Source organism: Heptranchias perlo, unplaced genomic scaffold, assembly GCF_035084215.1.
Source record: "Heptranchias perlo isolate sHepPer1 unplaced genomic scaffold, sHepPer1.hap1 HAP1_SCAFFOLD_60, whole genome shotgun sequence".
Lineage (NCBI taxonomy): Eukaryota > Metazoa > Chordata > Chondrichthyes > Hexanchiformes > Hexanchidae > Heptranchias > Heptranchias perlo.
The window spans coordinates 927,917-946,158 of record NW_027139623.1 but is presented as its reverse complement, the minus strand read 5'-3'; the positions used below and the strand labels follow the sequence as shown (position 1 = coordinate 946,158).

Genomic DNA, 18,242 nt, shown 5'->3' with positions numbered 1-18,242 from the left:
GGTGAGTGAAGGGGTGCAGAGATTAGGAAAATGTTTATTCAACACCATTAGAGGTAGATTTTGACTGTGCGCTCGCGTAGAATGGATGATAGTGAATCGGCAGGCTGTTTCACATATCTCCTGATTTTTATTTCCATTGACTTCAAAGTAGATGATAATTGGGTGGTGTATAAAACGGGTGGAGTATAAAATGAGCTGCAGATGCTCGACCGCCCGTTCTTCAGTAAAAATGGAGTAGAAATCCGCCACTGGCAGTTGTGTAAGACGGGCGGGATCGGATCGGCCGCCTGTTATCAGCCCGATCCGATATTCAGATCCAGTGATGTCATTGATTCACATCCCCAAGAATGATAAATAAAAAATCGACCATCACTTCTCTCCTTTATTTGAGGTTCCAATCTCCACGGTTCAGCAGAGAAGTTCACTCTTTGATATCCGGTTTGCACCATAGCCTAAATGACAAAGAATGGGAATTTCAAATCAGCGCATTGTCCATGTTCCCCTCGTATCGCAGGGTGCAACTTCAGGACTAAAACCTGATTTTGGAAATAGAACCACAAACTGATTTCTTTTCTCTCGCACCTCAGTTTGATTCCACTAATGAATGGTCAATTCCCGTTTTGTCGAATCTCAGCCGGCGATACAAACATTTCCCCTCAATACCGCACAATCGGTATGGAGTTCCCAAACTTCCACCGTACGCTTAGTCCACTGGTCTATTTCTAATTGTTCTTTACATTTATTTTACCACAGATCCGCTAACAGCGCCAGCGATATCTCTTGATCAACCAAGTGGCGTGTATTTGAAAGGAGATACGGTTACCATTACCTGCACCGTGGCCGGAGACTATCGCGATAAAACCTTCCATTTTTACAGAGATCGCCAAACGCTGTACTCTCATCAAATCATCACAAAGGACAACATTGGAACATTCACGGTCAGCAGAACAGACCAAGGAGGGAGCTACCACTGTCAATATGGAACCTCCGTCAATAGAAGGCAGTTATGGTCCCAGCACAGCGAGGATGTGACGGTCACTATAGCAGGTGAGCGAAAGGGGCGGGAGGGGCAGAGATTATTTAAATATCTATTCAACAGCATTAGGGGTAGATTATGACAATGCGTTATCGTAGAATGGACGATAGTGAATCGGCAGAGCGTTTCTCATCTTTTCCGGTTTTTCTTTACATTGACTTCAATGGAAATGATGATTGGGTGGTGTTTAAAATCTGTGGAGTATAAAATGTGCTCGATCGCCCGTTTCAGGCCTACGCCTCAGACGGAATTATATTCCACTGTCAGAAATTATGATATCAATCCCGACTAAATCTTCATCTCACAGCCCAAGGCGATAGTTCGAGAATAATTTTAACTGAACACGCCCGGCGGAAAAGAGGCGGTTTCGAGTCTGCCACTTGTTTAAACTCTTCCCGATTTTGCCCCAAGTGACTTTAATGGAGCGTAAAATCGGTCAGAGTTTTAAACGGGCGGTCGACAGAACTTATCCAACTCCCACAATGCCGGTTGTGTTAAAATTGTCCTTTTTAACTCCGTGCTGAGGAACTGGAGAATTCCAGAGGTGATGGCGTTCATTTCAGCAGTTGGCCAGAGAATAAATATGAAGATGTGAACGCAAGACCTTCGATAAACAAAACAATGTAGGTTGTGTGATATTATTACATGACCTCTGTTCCTGATTTCCAATTTTACACCCTACAGGTCTCAATTAACAGAGCGAACAATTTAATATTATAATAAGAGCACAGCGCCGGGGTTCTAACTCCATTGAGTGTAGAGTCACCTCATGAGGCTCTGCCAGACTGGCTGCTCTTGTCACGTTGCAAATTTTCAGTCTGATACCCGCAACTGCGTGCAGAGATTTTAAAAATGAACCTGTTTTGGGGGTTGCTTTAACTTAAATACGTTGTGGCTTTCCCTATATCGACAGCACCTCCCAAACCCGCGACCTCCACCATCTTAGAAGGACAAGGACAGCAGGCACATGGGAACAACACCACCTGCACGTTCCCCTCCAAGTCACACGCCATCCTGATTTTTACAAGAACCACCGTTCCTTCATTGTCACTGGGTTAAAATCCTGGAACTCCCGACCTAACAGTACTGTTAGAGAACTTTCACCATACGGACTGCAGCGGTTCAAGAAGGCGGCTCACCACCACCTTCTCAAGGGCAACAAGGGATGGGAATAAATGCCGGCCTTGCCTGTGACGGCCACCTCTGTATGATAAGAACGTATTTCGGCCACACCAAAAAACTCCTTTATCTGAAATGCGAATCCCCGGTTTAATGGAGAAGTTCACTCTTTCTATCTGCGTTCTCACCTGGGCTAAATTAGCAGAAATAGGAATTTCAAATCAAGCATTTTCCTTGTTCCGCTCGTATCCCAAAGTACATTTTCTGGCCTAAACCCTGAGTTTGGAAAGAGAACCCCAGCTGTGGTGCTGCCAATTGATTTCCTACTTTACAACAGTGACTACACTTCAAATGTACTTCATTGGCTGGTAATCGCTTTGGGAAGTCCTGGGATGGTGAAAGGCGCGATATTGATGCAAGTCTTTCGGTGTTTCTTGTGAAACAAATCCAGAATCCCACGTTTGTAGAACCCCAGTCAGCGATGCAAACCCTTCCCGTCAACACAGCTCAATCGTTATTGAGTCTCCAACCTTCCAGTGTACAAGGGAACGCCAGAGATCCATTTCTAATAGTTCTTTCCATTTATTTTGTCATAGATCCGCTAACAACGCCAGGGATATCTCTTAATCTTTGGAGTGGTGTGTATGTAGAAGGAGAGATGGTCACCATTACCTGCACCGTGAGCAGAAAAAATCGCGATCAAACATATCACTTTTACAGAGAGCAGGAACTGCTGAACTCTGGTCAAATCACCACTGAGAACAACAGCGGAACATTCCCGGTTACCAGTACAAACCAAGAAGGGCAGTACTACTGCCAATATGGAATTTACGTCAAAACAAGACGGCTACTGTCCCAGCGCAGCAAGGCTGTGACGGTGACTATAGCGGGTGAGTGAAGGGGAATATACATTGTTCATATATCAAAGTGAGGGTCTCTGCGCTCTGCTCCTGACAGGGTCTCTGTAACAGTGTTCAATACTCAATGTGAGGGTCTCTGCGCTCAAACCCTGACAGGGTCTCTGTAACAGTGATTAATAGTCACAGAGAGGGATTCTGCGCTCAGCTCGTGACAAGTTCTCTCCGACAGTGTTTAATATTCACAGGGAAGGTGTCTGCACTCAGCTCCTGACAGGGTCTCTGTAACCGTGTTTAATATTCACAGAGAGGGTCTCTGCGCTCAGCTCCTGACAGGGTCCCTGTCACAGTGATTAATACTCAGAGTGAGGGCCTCTGCGCTCAACCCCTGACAGGGCCCCTGTCACATTGTTTAATGCTCAAAGTGAGGGCCTCTGCGCTCAACCCCTGACAGGGCCTCTGTCACATTGTTTAATGCTCAAAGTGAGGGTCTCTGCGCTCAACCCCTGACAGGGTCTCTGCAACAGCGAATAATAGTCAGAGAGGGAATCTGCGCTCAGCTCGTGAAATGTTCTCTCTAACAGTGTTTAATATTCTGAGGGAGGAACTCTACGTTCAGCTCCAAACAGGGCCTTTGTAACATTGCTTAATATTCACAAAGTATCGGCGCTCTGCTCCTGACAGGTCTCAGTAAAAATTGATTAGAAATCCGCCACGGGCAGTTGTGTAAGACGGGCGGGATCGGACCTGTCGTCTGATATCAGCCCGATCCGATATTCAGATCCAGTGATGTCATTGATTCACATCCCCAAGAATGATAAATAAAAAATCGACCATCACTTCCCTCCTTTATTTGAGGTTCCAATCTCCACGGTTCAGCAGAGAAGTTCACTCTTTGATATCCGGTTTGCACCATAGCCTAAATGACAAAGAATGGGAATTTCAAATCAGCGCATTGTCCATGTTCCCCTCGTATCGCAGGGTGCAATTTCAGGACTAAACCCTGATTTTGGAAATAGAACCACAAACTGATTTATTTTCTCTCGCACCTCAGTTTGATTCCACTAATGAATGGTCAATTCCCGTTTTGTCGAATTTCAGCCGCCGATACAAACATTTCCACTCAACACCACACAATCGGTATGGAGTTCCCAAACTTCCACCGTAACTTAATCCACAGATCCATTTCCAATTGTTCTTTCCATTTATTTTACCATAGATACGCCGAAAAAGCCACGGATATCCCCTGATCAACCAAGTGGCGTGTATTTGAAAGGAGAGACGGTGACCATTACCTGCACCGTGGCCGGAGACTATCGCGATCAAACTTTCCATTTTTACAGAGATCGCCGACTTCTGAACTCTCATCAAATCATCACAAAGGACAACATTGGAACATTCAGAGTCACCGGAACAGACCAAGGAGGGAGCTACCACTGTCAATATGGAACCTCCGTCAATAGAAGGCAGTTTTGGTCCCAGCTCAGCGAGGCTGTGAGGTTCACTATCGCAGGTGAGTGAAAGGGGCGGGAGGAGCAGAGATTGTTGAAATATCTATTCAACAGCATTAGGGGTAGATTATGACAATGCGTTATCGTAGAACGGACGATAGTGAATCGGCAGAGCGTTTCTCATCTCTTCCGGTTTTTCTTTACATTGACTTCAATGGAAATGATAATTGGGTGGTGTTTAAAATCTGTGGAGTATAAAATGTGCTCGATCGCCCGTTTCAGGCCTCCGCCTCAGACGGATTTATATTCCACTGTCAGAAATTTATGATATCAATCCCGACTAAAACTTTACCTCACAACCCAGGGTGATAGTTGGAGAATAACTTTAAACGAACACGCCCGGCGGAAAGGGGAGGGTTCGGGCGCTAAATTGGGCTGTGTAGCGCCCATTGTTTCGGCTCCTGTAGCGCCCATTGTTTCGGCCCGTGTAGCGCCCATTGTTTCGGCCCGACACGGCCTCTTCGATATCCAAGTTGGCGTCTTGGATGCTCACGCACGTTTCCAGCGTGATGTGCGCCAGACGCTATTTTAGTATAGGAGTTAGCGCAGGCTAACAAATCACTGCTCACACACACTGGCAGCTATTCAACCATGACAGGCACGTCATCCAGACACGCGTCGCACTTTCTTGCAGGAGAAGATGTTGCATATCAGGAAGCAGCAAGTGGCGGTGGCATTTAGCCCATGGAGCCTGTTCTGCCGTTCAATGAGATCACGGTGGACCTGTGACCGAACTCCATATACCTGCCTTAGCCCAATATCCCTTAATACCCTTGGTTCACAGAAATCTATCAATCTCAGAATTAACTTTCACAAGTAAGCCAGCATCAACTGCCGTCTGCAGAATACCATTCGAACTGTTTCCCACCCTTTGCATGTAGAAGCATTTCCTAAATTCACTCCAACACGCCCTTGCTCTAAATGTTAGGCCATGTCCCTGCATCCTAGTATTCAAGAGTGGGAGAGTCTCCAAGAACAGTTACAAATGTCTCGGCAGCCAGTAACAATAATCCAGCCACTAATTTGTATATCCTGCATGGTCGCTTTAAATAGCGCCGGTGAGTGTCCTCCAGGCAATCTTAGACACGTTCAGATGGTCGGGGTTAAGACTGTGCGTTGAGTTGTGCGTTAAGTCCCAAAATGGTGTTTATCACTCTAAATCATCGTTGCACACTGATTGAAGCCATTTTCTCCCTACTTTACATGATTCCGGCTTCATAATCTTCGCCCACTGCTAACTCCAATACCAAGATGGCATCTGGTGCACATCACACTGCAAATGTGCGTTCGCATGCAAGACGCCATCTTAGATGTTGGAGAGGCCACATAGCGCCGAATCAACGGGCACTACACGGCCTAATTTAGCGTCCTCAGTTTCTCCAGTCTTTCCACTTATCTGAAGTCTTTCATCCCTTTTACTTTTCTAGTAAATCTCCTCTGTACCTTTCTAAGGTCTTGACATCCCTCCTAAAGTGTGGTGCGCAGATTTCGCCGCAATACTACAGCAGGGGCCTAACCAGTGCTTTGTAAATGTTTAGCACAACTTCCTTGCTTTTGTATCCTGTAAGTCTGTTTATAAAGAATTCAGTATCCCCTTTAGCGGCCTTCTCAATTTGTCCTGCCACCTTAAAAGTTTAATGAATGTACACCCCCAGGTCTCTTTGTTCCCCCACCCCCTTTAAACTTGTACCATTTAGTTTATATTGCCTCGCCTCATTCTTCCTACCAAAATGAATTAATTCGTACTTCGCTGTGTAAACTTTCATCTGCCACGTGCCTGCCCATTTCAACAGCCTGTCTATGTCCTCCTCAAGTTTGTGACCATCCTCCTCACTTCTTTGTATGTTTCGTATCACCTGCAAAATTTGAAATTATGCCCTGTGCACCCAAGTGCAGGTTATTACCATATATCAAAAAGAGCAGCGGTCCCAACACCGACCCCTGGGTGACGCCACTGCACATTTCATTCGAGTTTGAAAATCAGCCATTCACCACTACTCTCTGCTTTCTGTCTCTGTGCTAATTACGTATCCCCGCATCCACTGCCCTTTAATCTCATGGGCCTCAATTTTGCCAACAAGTCTATTGTATGGCACTTTTAGAAACGCCCTTTGAAGGTCTTTATATAAAACATCAACTACATTACCCTTATCAATCTTCTCCACTACTTCATCAAAGAACTCAATCAAATTAGTCCAACACGATTTACCTTTAACAAATCCGTTCTGGCTTTCATTTATTAACCCATATTTTCCCAAGTGCCAATTAATTTTGTCCCGGGTTATTGTCTCTAAAAGTTTCACCACCATCGACGTTAGTCTGACTGGCCTGTAGTTGCCGGGTTCATCCCTCCACAATTTCCACCCGTACTTTTCTCAGCAAGCTAGAATGCATCCCATCCGAACCCGGTGACTTTTCTACTCTGAGCTTTGCTAACCTTTCACGTGCCTCCTCTTTATCTATTCTCATCCTATCCAGTTTCTTCTCCTTTACTGGAACATTGGCAGTATCCTCTTCCTTAGTGATGACAGATGCAAAGTACTCATAAGGTATCTCAGTCATGCACTCTGCCTCCACAAGAAGATCGCCTTTTTGGTCCCTAATCGGCCCCACCCTTCCTTTGACTTCCTTTTTACTATTAACTCCACTGAGTGTAGTGTCACCTCACGAGGCACCTCCAAACTGGCTGGACTTGTCACATTACAGGTTTCTCTGTCAGATAACCGAAACTGCGTGCCGAGATTTTCAAAATAACCATGTAACTCGGAGTACTTTAATGAATTACATTCTGGTTTTCCATATCATCTCACTGGGTTGGATTTCGACAGTAACGCCCAAACCTGAGATCTCCAACACCGAGAAGGACAAAGGTAGCAGCTGGATGGGAACAGCATCACCTCCAATTTTCCCCCAAGTTATAAATCATCTCGACTGAGGCACATGTCACCGTTCCTTCATCGTCACTGTATCAAAATCCTGGAACTCCCTACCTAGCAGCAATATGGGAGCACTTTCACCACATGGAGTGCAGCTGTTCAACAAGGAGGCGGCTCACCACCACCTTCTCAATGGGCAATTAGGGACGGGCAACAAATGCTGGCCTGCCCAGCGTTGTGCACATCCCAAAGCCCGCTAACACTTAACTCCTTTATTTGAAATGGGAATCTCCACTGTTTAGCGGAGACGTTCATTCTTTTTAATCAGGTTATGGCTCGGCTAAGTTACCACAAATGCGAATTTCAAATCAATGCCTTCCCTCTGTTCCTCTGGTATCCCAGAGCGAAATTTGAGGGATAAACGCTGATTTTGAAAATAGAACCCCAACTGATTTATTTTCTTCCGTTTCATCCCACTAATGAATGGGCAATTTCCCCCTTGTATATAGTATCCTCCTCAGTGCTTACAACTTCTATGTTACGTGTCATCTGCAAACAGTTGAAATTATGCCCTGAATACCAAAGTCCAGGTCATTGATATTTTGGTTCACAAAAAATAAGTCTGTATTGCGGTTGAATCGATTGTCACTGCTTTTTCCTTACATATTGCAGATCTACCCAAACCAAATATATCAGTGGATTCTAGTCTTGTTTTGAAGGGTGGAAAAGTTACCTTTAATTGTACAAACCCCCGGGACCATCCTGGCTTCACATTTTACTTATACAGACACCGAGAAGCGAATTACTCGGATGTCCAGACTGCTGCACGGGACAATTCTGTCACTTTCACCATCACGAATATAGATCACACCGATGGAGGAAATTACACCTGTCTGTATAAAGGGGATGTGTGGGGAAGGCTGCTAACGTCGGCTGAGAGTGACCCTGTATATATAACTGTAAGAGGTGAGTGAGATTCACACGGTGAATGTGTTCATCCGACCGCAGTACAAGGCATTCCGTGTTGTAATTAACGATCAAAACTAGCGTGGAAATGACATCCAGGGGTAATATTTGGTCTTGGGCTGTATCGGATCGTGCATCCGTTTTACGCCCCGCCCGATATTCAACCCCATTGGCTGCAATAGAACTTGAATATCGGGCGCAGCGTAAAACAGGCGGCCTATGCGAAACTGTCCAGTTTTCCCTATCGCCCAAAGGCCTTTTAACGTTTATTTCACGAACTGTTCGCTATTTATCCTGTTACTGAGGAAAGTTAAAGCACCAAACGTCGAACGGTTTTATTTCTCCAACTCTGTTGAAAAATTTGATTCACTAGTTGTGTCCTTTAGTTGCTCTCCGATCCCTAATAGCCCAGAGGATCTGAGAAAAAATAACACCCACTCTACCATCTTTAACACAAGGTAATTTGAAACTAGTAAGCAAAAAGCACAAAACAGATGCTGTAAACATACAGCCCGTCAGTGAGCTTCTGTGGAGAGAGCGGGTGAGTTCTGATCAAGGTCCCCACCTGAACCGTCACCACATCTGTTCACTCTGCCAATGTGCAATTTTGACCCAGTGATCATTCAGAATGAAACTGACAGAATGAAACTGATTCATTCCCACACTGTCGCTATCATATTTTTGCCACCAGCTGTGAGTAATTAAATAGTCACCTGGTCCAAGATCCACGGTTAATATCCAATGAACGAATCAATGAATTAACGAGGCAATTAATTAATCGACCAATGACAATTGAGCTCTGTGCCGCGTCAGTTTTAACAGGTGCATCTTGTTGTCATCACGGTCCAAAACCACTCACGGCGTCATGACTGATCCACTGACTTTGAAGCATTGAATCAATGGGGGAGATTTATAAGTGGAAAAGAGAGGAGGGGAGACAGACTTAGAGTATCAGAGACTGAGGGACGTTATCAAAACAGTGCAAAGCTTGGGACAGAGCAGGAGAGTGGGATTAATTGGACAGCTCTTTCAAAGAGCCAGCACAGTCACAATGGGCAGAATGGCCTCCTTCTGCGCTGTAAGATTCTATGTCAACATTTTAATGCATTATTTTTCTGTTATGCGGCCCATTCCATCGACACAGTCCCAGTGCCTGTTTTGTTCTTCTGTCAAGCAGCAGATTATTTATTCCGTGTAGATAATGTTGGTTAACTTGATTCCACTGTGCCCCTTTATCTCATTTAGATAAATCCGTTGCGCTGGAGGCTGGTGTTGGCTCTGCTGTGATTCTGATTCTTATCCTTGCTCTGTTGGGTGTGTGTTTCTGGAAGAAAGGTGAGTTAAACAGCATGTAATATCCGTTCATTGCCAACACATGGACCAAGCTAAATGTCGTCTCCTTTCTTCCCCACTACAAACGAACCACCACCTGACCCCTAACCTCGGACAGTAAATATAAGGAGATCACAGATTGAAAGGTGAAATCGCTGGTGGCGAAGCTGAAAGAGACCTGGGCTGAAATCCATGTCGAGCGTTGGCGCAAAACAGGCGGTATCGCGTTTGCCGCCTGTTCTACACCGCACCCGATATTCAGCCCTATTAATGTGAATTGAACTGAACGTCAGGTGGAGCGTATAACTGGCACACTATGTCATACCGCCCGATTTGCGTTACTGCCCAAAGACCAATTTCGACCCCATAGTGTCACATTATGAAGAATGACGACAAAAACTCGGGGTTCTCAGTCTGGAAGGAGACACCTGAGAGGTGATTCTATGGAGTTTCTTAAGATAGTAAATGTTATGGAAGGGATAAATCTGAAACATGACATGAAATGAAGTTATAGGTTTGGTCAAAGCGAGGCAGTTACAAACTGGTAAAAGATCATCTAAATCGGAGATAACGAATTTCTTCATCACGCAGTGATCATGCAAGGAATGGACTCCCAGATACAGTTCTGGAGGCGAATAACTTGGAATCATTGACAGAATATTGAGATGCAGCAACGGGGGTGGTGTCTGTAGCGTCTTTCTGCGGGGGGTGCGGTGAATTAAGATGCAATAACTGCCCTTCCTCATCTGTAAATACCTTGTGATCCAAATCAAAAACAATCCTCTTCTGCCTGGGCCTCTTCTGACCACTCTACTTCCTAACCCTTCCCACTCACCCTTGTGTAAACCTCTCCAACCTGATTCGATATTTCCTTTTTTATCTCCTTACCCATCAACATTAAACTCATCTCGTCCATAAAACCCACGAAATGCTCACATGACACTTTCCCTTCTGAGCTACTCGCCACAAACATTCCGCACCTCAGTTGTCTGAGTACCAATGCGCTGATCCGGTCGCTCCCTTTTTGCTTCAGTCATTATATCCTGCAGAACGGCTGTCATCACGCAATTCCTAAGAAAGCCATCTCTTAATCCTCTCATCCTCTCCAGCTCCCCATATCCAAAGGTCGCTTTCTCTATAAAGTATTGAAAGGTGTGATTCCGTTACAAGTATGCTCCGATTTCTCCCACCACTTCCTGTTCAAGGCTTTCTCATCAACCTTCCATCCATCCATAGTACCAGTTACTTCCTGTGTGACTGCTTGGATGGCTTGTTATCATTCCTCTTCTTAATCGACCTTTGAAACATCGGTCATCCCTCAAGTGTCTGTCCTCCATACACCGCCTCCCTGGAACTGCCCCGTTTATTTCCACTCCTACCTGTCACATCATAGTCATAACATTTCATCCATTGACATCGCCTCCCTTGGCTGCACAATCACGTCTGCTGTGCCCAGGATTATCTCCTTTGACCCACTCATCTTCATCATCCATACCCTACAGCTTAACTACATCGTTGAGCAGTATGCGGTCAACTCTCCTCGGTACCCTTACTCTATCTCTATCTCTCAGCCTCCTTCATAGCCACCACAGCTGTTACCATTCGCTCCAAACTGATTAACAAACATTGAGACATTTGCAGCCAACACGTTGTCCAGATTAACATGCGTAAACACCGAAGCCATCTTCTTCAGCTCCTCAAAGCCTTGATGTACCTCTGGCCTGTCAATGGAGGGTATAATCGCGCGGCGTGTAAAATGGAAGTCCTGTCCGAACCCGCCCGTTATCCACTCGGCGGTTTAGGTTAAAATTATACTCTACGGGTTTGTTCATAATCGAGTTGGATGTGGTGCCGGGAGGGAGATGGTTCTGGAGAATAAGTTTCAGTGGCCCAAAGACCTGTTCTGTTTCTTGACCTTTCTCATCTTTCTATTTTGTAATTGGATCCGGATTTCTAACACTTATGTTTTATTTTCAGGGAAATGTGGAAACAGCAGAGAAATGAGGTGAGACATTAAGTGTTGAATTTTAAATTTCAACCACACTCAACCGAAATAAAACCCAGCAGCAAACATTCGGTACAATTGTCCGTGTCCTGGCTTTTAAATTTTAGAATCGAGCTCCCCCACTCACACTCACACTTACACTCTCACTCAAACACACAATCACACATTCATACACACAAACTCAAACACAAACACACAATCACACACACACAGACACACAAACACAATCACAAATATACAGGAACACAAACATATATCAAACACAATCACACGCACACACATGCGCACACTCTCACCCAAACACGGGCAGTTTCATTTACTTGAATAATTTTCATTTTATCTCCCTTTCATTTCTTTAAATGTCTTTTCAGCCACGTTGTTATTAAGCTATGACCTTTCTCATCTGGGGATCCCACATTACCCACCGCTCAATGAGATCAGAAATTCCTCTGTTCGCTCTGTGTAACGACATCGCGAATGCATTTGTGATGATGTCTCTCCTTAGTTATTCTAGCCAATTGGAAACTGCGCTCGAAAAAATTGAGTGTCCAACGGGAGGCAATATTCACAAACAATTTAATGAAGTCGCTACATATAGTGAGAGCTGGAGACGGTTCCTCATTAATCGCCCTACACGTCAAACAAATCGGTAGTTTCAGGGCAACAAAGAACAATTCTCAGGAATAAACTTGGTTTTGCAACAGCTGGATCTCCTGGCCATGTACCGAGGGGCATTTTTACATCTCAGGCGGGATCCATCTCTAGATCCATTCACTACCTGTCTACGAATCACATGAAATGTGCCTTGCAAAATAAAATGATTGAATCGACGATTTCTATTCTTTTAAGGACCACGGCGCCTCCTAGTGACGAGACTAACGAAACCCTGACATGTAAGTTCTATTTTGTATTGGTGCATCCGGTATTGTCTTTGACGTTCAGTATTTTCTTTTTCTTTTAACGAACAAAAATGAACAAGAAGTTATTAGCAGTAGCAGTTTGTAGACAACAGTTTGTACTATATTTAGCAAATCTGCTAAGAATCACATACAGAGTCAATCATTTCTGAACCATTTTGTTAACCTGACCAAGAAGCAATATAAACATTGATTTTATGTTTCCACCGTGGAGTGGAGATCGAGTGTGTCCTACAGTTCAAGGGGAATCGCGGGAACGAGATCATTGGAGTCCGGCGCACAGGCATAATTCAATCCCACTTTTAAAATCCGAAGTTATGCGCTTATTTGTATATAATAGGAAGTGTGCACATACATGGTTTAAAATTGTTGTAGATTTACAGTAAAGTAGTAAAATATTTGACAATTTCTTAAGCAATTAGAGTTGGTTAAAGTATCAGACGGTTTTGCAAACAGGCTGCGAAGGTGGGAGATGCAAAATCGAGGTGCGACATTGTCGCCGCTGGTGGGCGAGTGTAAATACAGGATGGCAAATTTACAGAGGCAGCTTTTTATTGTAAAAATGAATGCACCATCGGAATTTATAATGGAAAAGGTGACGCAAAAGTGTGACAAAAAATAACAACCGGAAGTACGTTTTGGTAAACAGGAAGTGGTGCAGGCATTAAGATTTTTATTCTATTGCGAATTGAACTCACAGGCAATGGGCACTCGGACTCAAGGCAAAGTATAGTCTGCAGGTGAAGTACGGCTGGAGGGTTGGGGATTACTGGACGAGGCTGTGTAGATGTAATTCAATCCCCATTTGTCCTTTCATTTATATAATACTTCACTTTTTATTACTATTTATTATGAGGTCTCAGTCCTGGCTCAATGAGTAACACTCTTCCTTTCAGCTTCAATTCCTTCCTTATCCAAATTCATAAAACTATAAAGCATGGATGTAACCGCATTAATCGTCACAAGTGGAAAGTGATAAGTTCATCTATCATTGCGACCATAGGGCAACTCAAGACTTGCCACACTAACACTGTAGTTGCAATAGTCCTAAAAATAACAAGCCACATAGTGCAAATCGATTTCCTGTTCCCAGAAAAACCTTGGGAATCGCATTCATTTCCTGGCGAAAGACAGGAAATGGTAACGGAAACCAGCATAGGAAGTCCATTCGCTTCCCAGTGGCCAGCCGGAGAACCGTTGGTACTCCCCACTCTTGGCAGTGGAGATGGTCCCATTCATATGATGATTTAATAACATTTCATTTGGAGAGACTAACCATAGAAAGAAACATTTTTAATAAATGTTTTAAATATTTACACATCAATGCAATCTTTTTTTTGTTTTGTTTCATTTAGACGCTGACCTTAATCTACAAACGAAGCCGAGGAAAGTCTGCGTAAGTTACAAATAAACTTAGGGTTTATTTCTTAACTTTGATGTTATCATTTATCTCGCTCATTCATGCTCTTACTAAGTTGATTCCAAATATTTGACCGTTTTCTCTCAGGATCTTTGTTCTTTGTTTAAAATCACAGTCGCCTTGTCTCAACCTTTAATATTCATTGTAAACAATTTTACAACACCAAGTTATAGTCCAGAAATTTTATTTTAAATTCACAAGCTTTCGGAGGCTTCCTCCTTCGTCAGGTGAACGATGTGACGAAGGAGGAAGCCTCCGAAAGCTTGTGAATTTAAAATAAAATTGCTGGACTATAACTTGGTGTTGTAAAATTGTTTACAATTGTCAACCCCAGTCCATCACCGGCATCTCCACATCATTTAATATTCATGAGACCAAATACATTTGCAATCATATTTCAATATGTCGTAAAAGGACTACAGAAATGGATCTTTTTGAAAAGATTTGTTGAAAAGGATCCTCATTGGAACACGAATCTTTGAGGGGTGAGATGCAGCTTTGCTCCCCCTATAGGAAATGAAGGGCAAAAGCAGAGTTTAGTTCCCAAGATTGCATCTGCATACGTGTAAACATACTTCTGTGCACCTGACTGTAGACTGTATATAGCCGTGAAGGGTTAGCTTTTGGTTTATGTGTGGAATATGCAGAGCATTGCTATGTAAACAAGACAATTTTCTATTGACCTCACTGATCCAGCGTGCGGGTTCCATGAGTTACACCCGCCATCTTTGAATCACACCTGGAATGATAAGTTGTCCCTTCTATTTCCCGATGCTGTCAGAAATAGGCATTGGAACTTTCGACTTGGAGCGGGCGTAAAACGGGCGATCTGGGTTCGGTCGCCCGTTGTAAACTTCTCCCAATTTCCATTTCCATCGAAGTCGATCCCCTCTAATTTAGAAACGTCCTCCCGCTATGTGTTTCCAGATTTCCTGTTTCTCTGCTGGTAATCGCGGGACCTCCATGTTTTTACACAAACAGCATTACGTTGAAATGATAACTTCATCTGAAAATAAAGAAAGTAGCGACGCCGGTGAATAAGGCCACAAAAAGGCAAACCAAACACTGGGGTTCATTACTGGAGGGATAGAATTAAAAAGAAATGAAGTCAAATCTGTAAAGAGCCTTGGTTGTACCACACTTGGAGTATTGAGCCGAGTTCTGTTCTATAACCTGGACTATAACCTGGTGTTGTGCGACTCCTTACATTTATTATAAAAAGGATATAGATTCATTACAGTAGGTGCAAGAAAGATTCACAAGGCTGATACCAGAGCTGAGTGGGTCAACTCATCAAGAAAGGCTGAACAGACTGGGGCGCTTTTCTCCAGCAAAGAAAAGGCTGAGGGGTGACCAGATAGAGGCCTTTAAGATGATGATGAGGTAGCCATAGAGATAATGTTTTCACTTGTGAGGGAGCCCAATACTAGATGTCATAAATATACGATAGTCACTAATGAATCCAATAGGTAATTCAGGAGAAACTTCTTTGTACATGGTGAAATGTGGAACATGCTACCACAGGAATAGTTGAGGCAAATAGCATAGATGGATTTAAAGGGAAGCTAGATGGGCACACGAGGGAGAAAGGACTAGAAGGATATCCTGATGGGATTAGATGAAGTAGAGAGGGAGGAGGCTGGTGTGCAGCATAAACGCCTTCATAGAACTGTTGGGCCCAAAGGCCTGTTTCTGAGCTGTAGACTCGATATGACCGTTAGCAGACAGTCAAAATCCTTTAGAGTGGCTCAACATTTCAGCTTAATGACCGCCCACTCGAACAACGCCGCTTGTATTATTTTGCCGCCTTTTGTCGACATCCATCTGCTGATATAATTTCTCTGAACTGTTAACAGATTTTAAGCCGAACAATTGAACTTCTGACCAACTGCACCTTTCATTTCAGGGTCAGCGAAACATCGTCCGAACCTTCGGTGAGGAATCCACCACCTACGCAATGGTGAAGCGGTAGAAAATTTGGAGTTCTCCCCGGCACAAGGCGTGCCACCCTCAACAAGAGGTCCAGGGCCGAGCATTGTGATGGTCATTAGCAATTGACCCATTTCGATATCATCCAGAGTTGGTATTTGCATATAGCCATATATAGAAATGTAATCAATAGGAGATGTCCCACCTGTCTCCTGGTACTTAGTTTATTTCAAGTATCATTTAAACGATATTTTTGGAATATAGGAAATAGGAATATGCCATTCAGCCCTTCGAGCCTGCTCCACTATTCAATTAGATTCGGGCTGATCTGTACCTCAACCCCAGTTACCCGTCTTTGCTCCATATCCCTTGATAACCTTATCGAACAAAAACCTATTGGGTGAGCGAGTTCCAGATTTCCACTACCCTTTGTGTGAAAAGTGCGTCCTGATTTTGCTCCTGAATGGCCTGGCTCTCATTTTAAGTTGATGTCCCCTTGTCTTGATTCCCTCACCAGAGGCGATAGTTTCTCCGTCTCTGCCCAATCAAATCCTTTAAACGTTTTAAACACCTCGATTAGATCACCTCGTAACCTTCTAAGCTCAAAGGAATACAAGACGAGTTTATGTAACCTGTCCTCATAATTTAGCCTATTAGCCCCGCCTTCATTCTGGTGAATCTGCGATGCATTCCCTCCAAGGTCAATATATCCTTCATCAGGCATGGTGCCCAAAAGAGATGGCAGTTCTGCAGATGTGGTCTGACCAAGGCTCTGTACAACTGAAACATAACTTCCTGACCTTTGTATTGCAGTCCCTTCAGATAATTGCGACTGAATCGCTGTTTCTACGTAGCCCGACCGCAAATTGTAGACTTGGTCCCCAGTCCATGAATTTTACTGGTCCATTCATCACATTATAGAGGGATGCACAATTTCGCGAAGGCTTTCGGCTCCTATCATTCTCCAGGAGGCTAAAAGCGACATTTTTAGTAAAATAAACTTTTTTTGTAACCCAGCACTTTAAAGAAGGGATCTCACCATGAGAAACGTAAAATAGGTTAGGAACATGCGTGAGCATCTTTGCTCCGTCCTTTACTGCTATTTTATTTCCTCAAGTAAGTGAAATCTACGCAGAATAAATTGGTGTAAAAGTGAGTAGATTAATGCTTTTACCGACTGATCGTTAACTATCACCTGAGCGGAGCACCGAAAGGAAAATCTGGCGCGATTGTTCTTCTTTCCATTGGAATTAATGGCGCTTTATTCCGTTCAAGCTGTGAGATTCCCCGCCCCCGCTCCAGATTTTCCTCTCTGTGCTCCGCCCGGCCGATGCTAAACGCCCAGAGAATAAGGATGAAAATCAATTGCGGTATCACAGTGGGATCTTGGTTAACTTTGTGGCAGGGTGTTCATTGTTGCTGTTACGGGGTTTTTAAAAGCTTCATAAAGTCTTGTGTGTTTGTTTGTACAGTAATAGTAAGCTTTCAGTTTCTGAATAAATGCATTAGTTTCACTGAAGTCTATTGACACAGCACTTGTGTTTGTGTCGTTACTGCGGGCCTTTTGTGATTGGATATTTCAATAAACAAAAACGCTCCGCATCCTAAGAGAAAGGAAATAACTTACATAATATTTAACTGTTGACTCTTTTATATCGTCTACTCCTTTTCCTCCGTTTGCAAACAGGACATGTCTCTCCTAAACTCTCTTAAGCCTTTGTAACCCCAGTTCCCCCATGTGCGCACTCACGTGAGCACAATGGCTGTCACTCCGCCCCCAAGCCCATTATTTCCGTCTCTTTTTGTTCTTGAACCCTTCTCTCCATCTTCTCCCCTTCCTGTCATCCAGTCATGCCACCTTTCATTTCTCCCATCTCATGTACTTCCTCCCACCCCACAGTCCCTACGCCAACCCACCACTACCGCTCTGCCTTCCTTCTGCCGCCATCCCAGGCTTCAATTCCCTCTTGGATAAGTTCACAGTTGCCGTCTTTGCCTCACTGGGCAGTCTCCAAATGGTCCACCGAAGCGCTCATCACTACCTCCTCAGGAGCAGCGAGCACAACTGCCTCATCCTCATCTCTTGCTAACCTTCCCTCCCAGTGCATCCACTGGGGTTATAATCTTGCTAAACACCTTCCCCGCTCGATCACCTCAGACACGCCCCCACTGCTCATTTAGACTCTGCCAGTGGATCAGCAATCATCACCCTCTCCGACTTTCCCCTCCGAAATGACCGTTCACTCACCAACCAGGACCTCCGCATCCAAGACC

The 18,242-nt window shown here is 44.2% G+C and overlaps 2 protein-coding genes across 2 annotated transcripts; both read left to right on the top strand.

The window, feature by feature from the left end:
* The first annotated feature begins 201 nt into the window (after positions 1-201).
* On the top strand, positions 202-4,533 carry LOC137316674 (Fc receptor-like protein 5). The gene is made up of 4 exons (XM_067980520.1): positions 202-259; positions 754-1,047; positions 2,752-3,045; positions 4,232-4,533. The coding sequence occupies exons 1-4, from the start codon at positions 202-204 to the stop codon at positions 4,531-4,533; spliced, it is 948 nt and encodes a 315-aa protein (XP_067836621.1).
* Positions 4,534-7,299: 2,766 nt separating this feature from the next.
* LOC137316673 (uncharacterized) lies at positions 7,300-17,487 on the top strand. Its single transcript, XM_067980519.1, has 7 exons — positions 7,300-7,393; positions 8,072-8,365; positions 9,611-9,700; positions 11,675-11,702; positions 12,552-12,595; positions 13,975-14,015; positions 15,946-17,487. Exons 1-7 carry the CDS (start codon positions 7,300-7,302, stop codon positions 16,009-16,011), a joined length of 657 nt encoding a protein of 218 aa, XP_067836620.1. The 3' UTR covers positions 16,012-17,487.
* Positions 17,488-18,242: the final 755 nt, after the last annotated feature.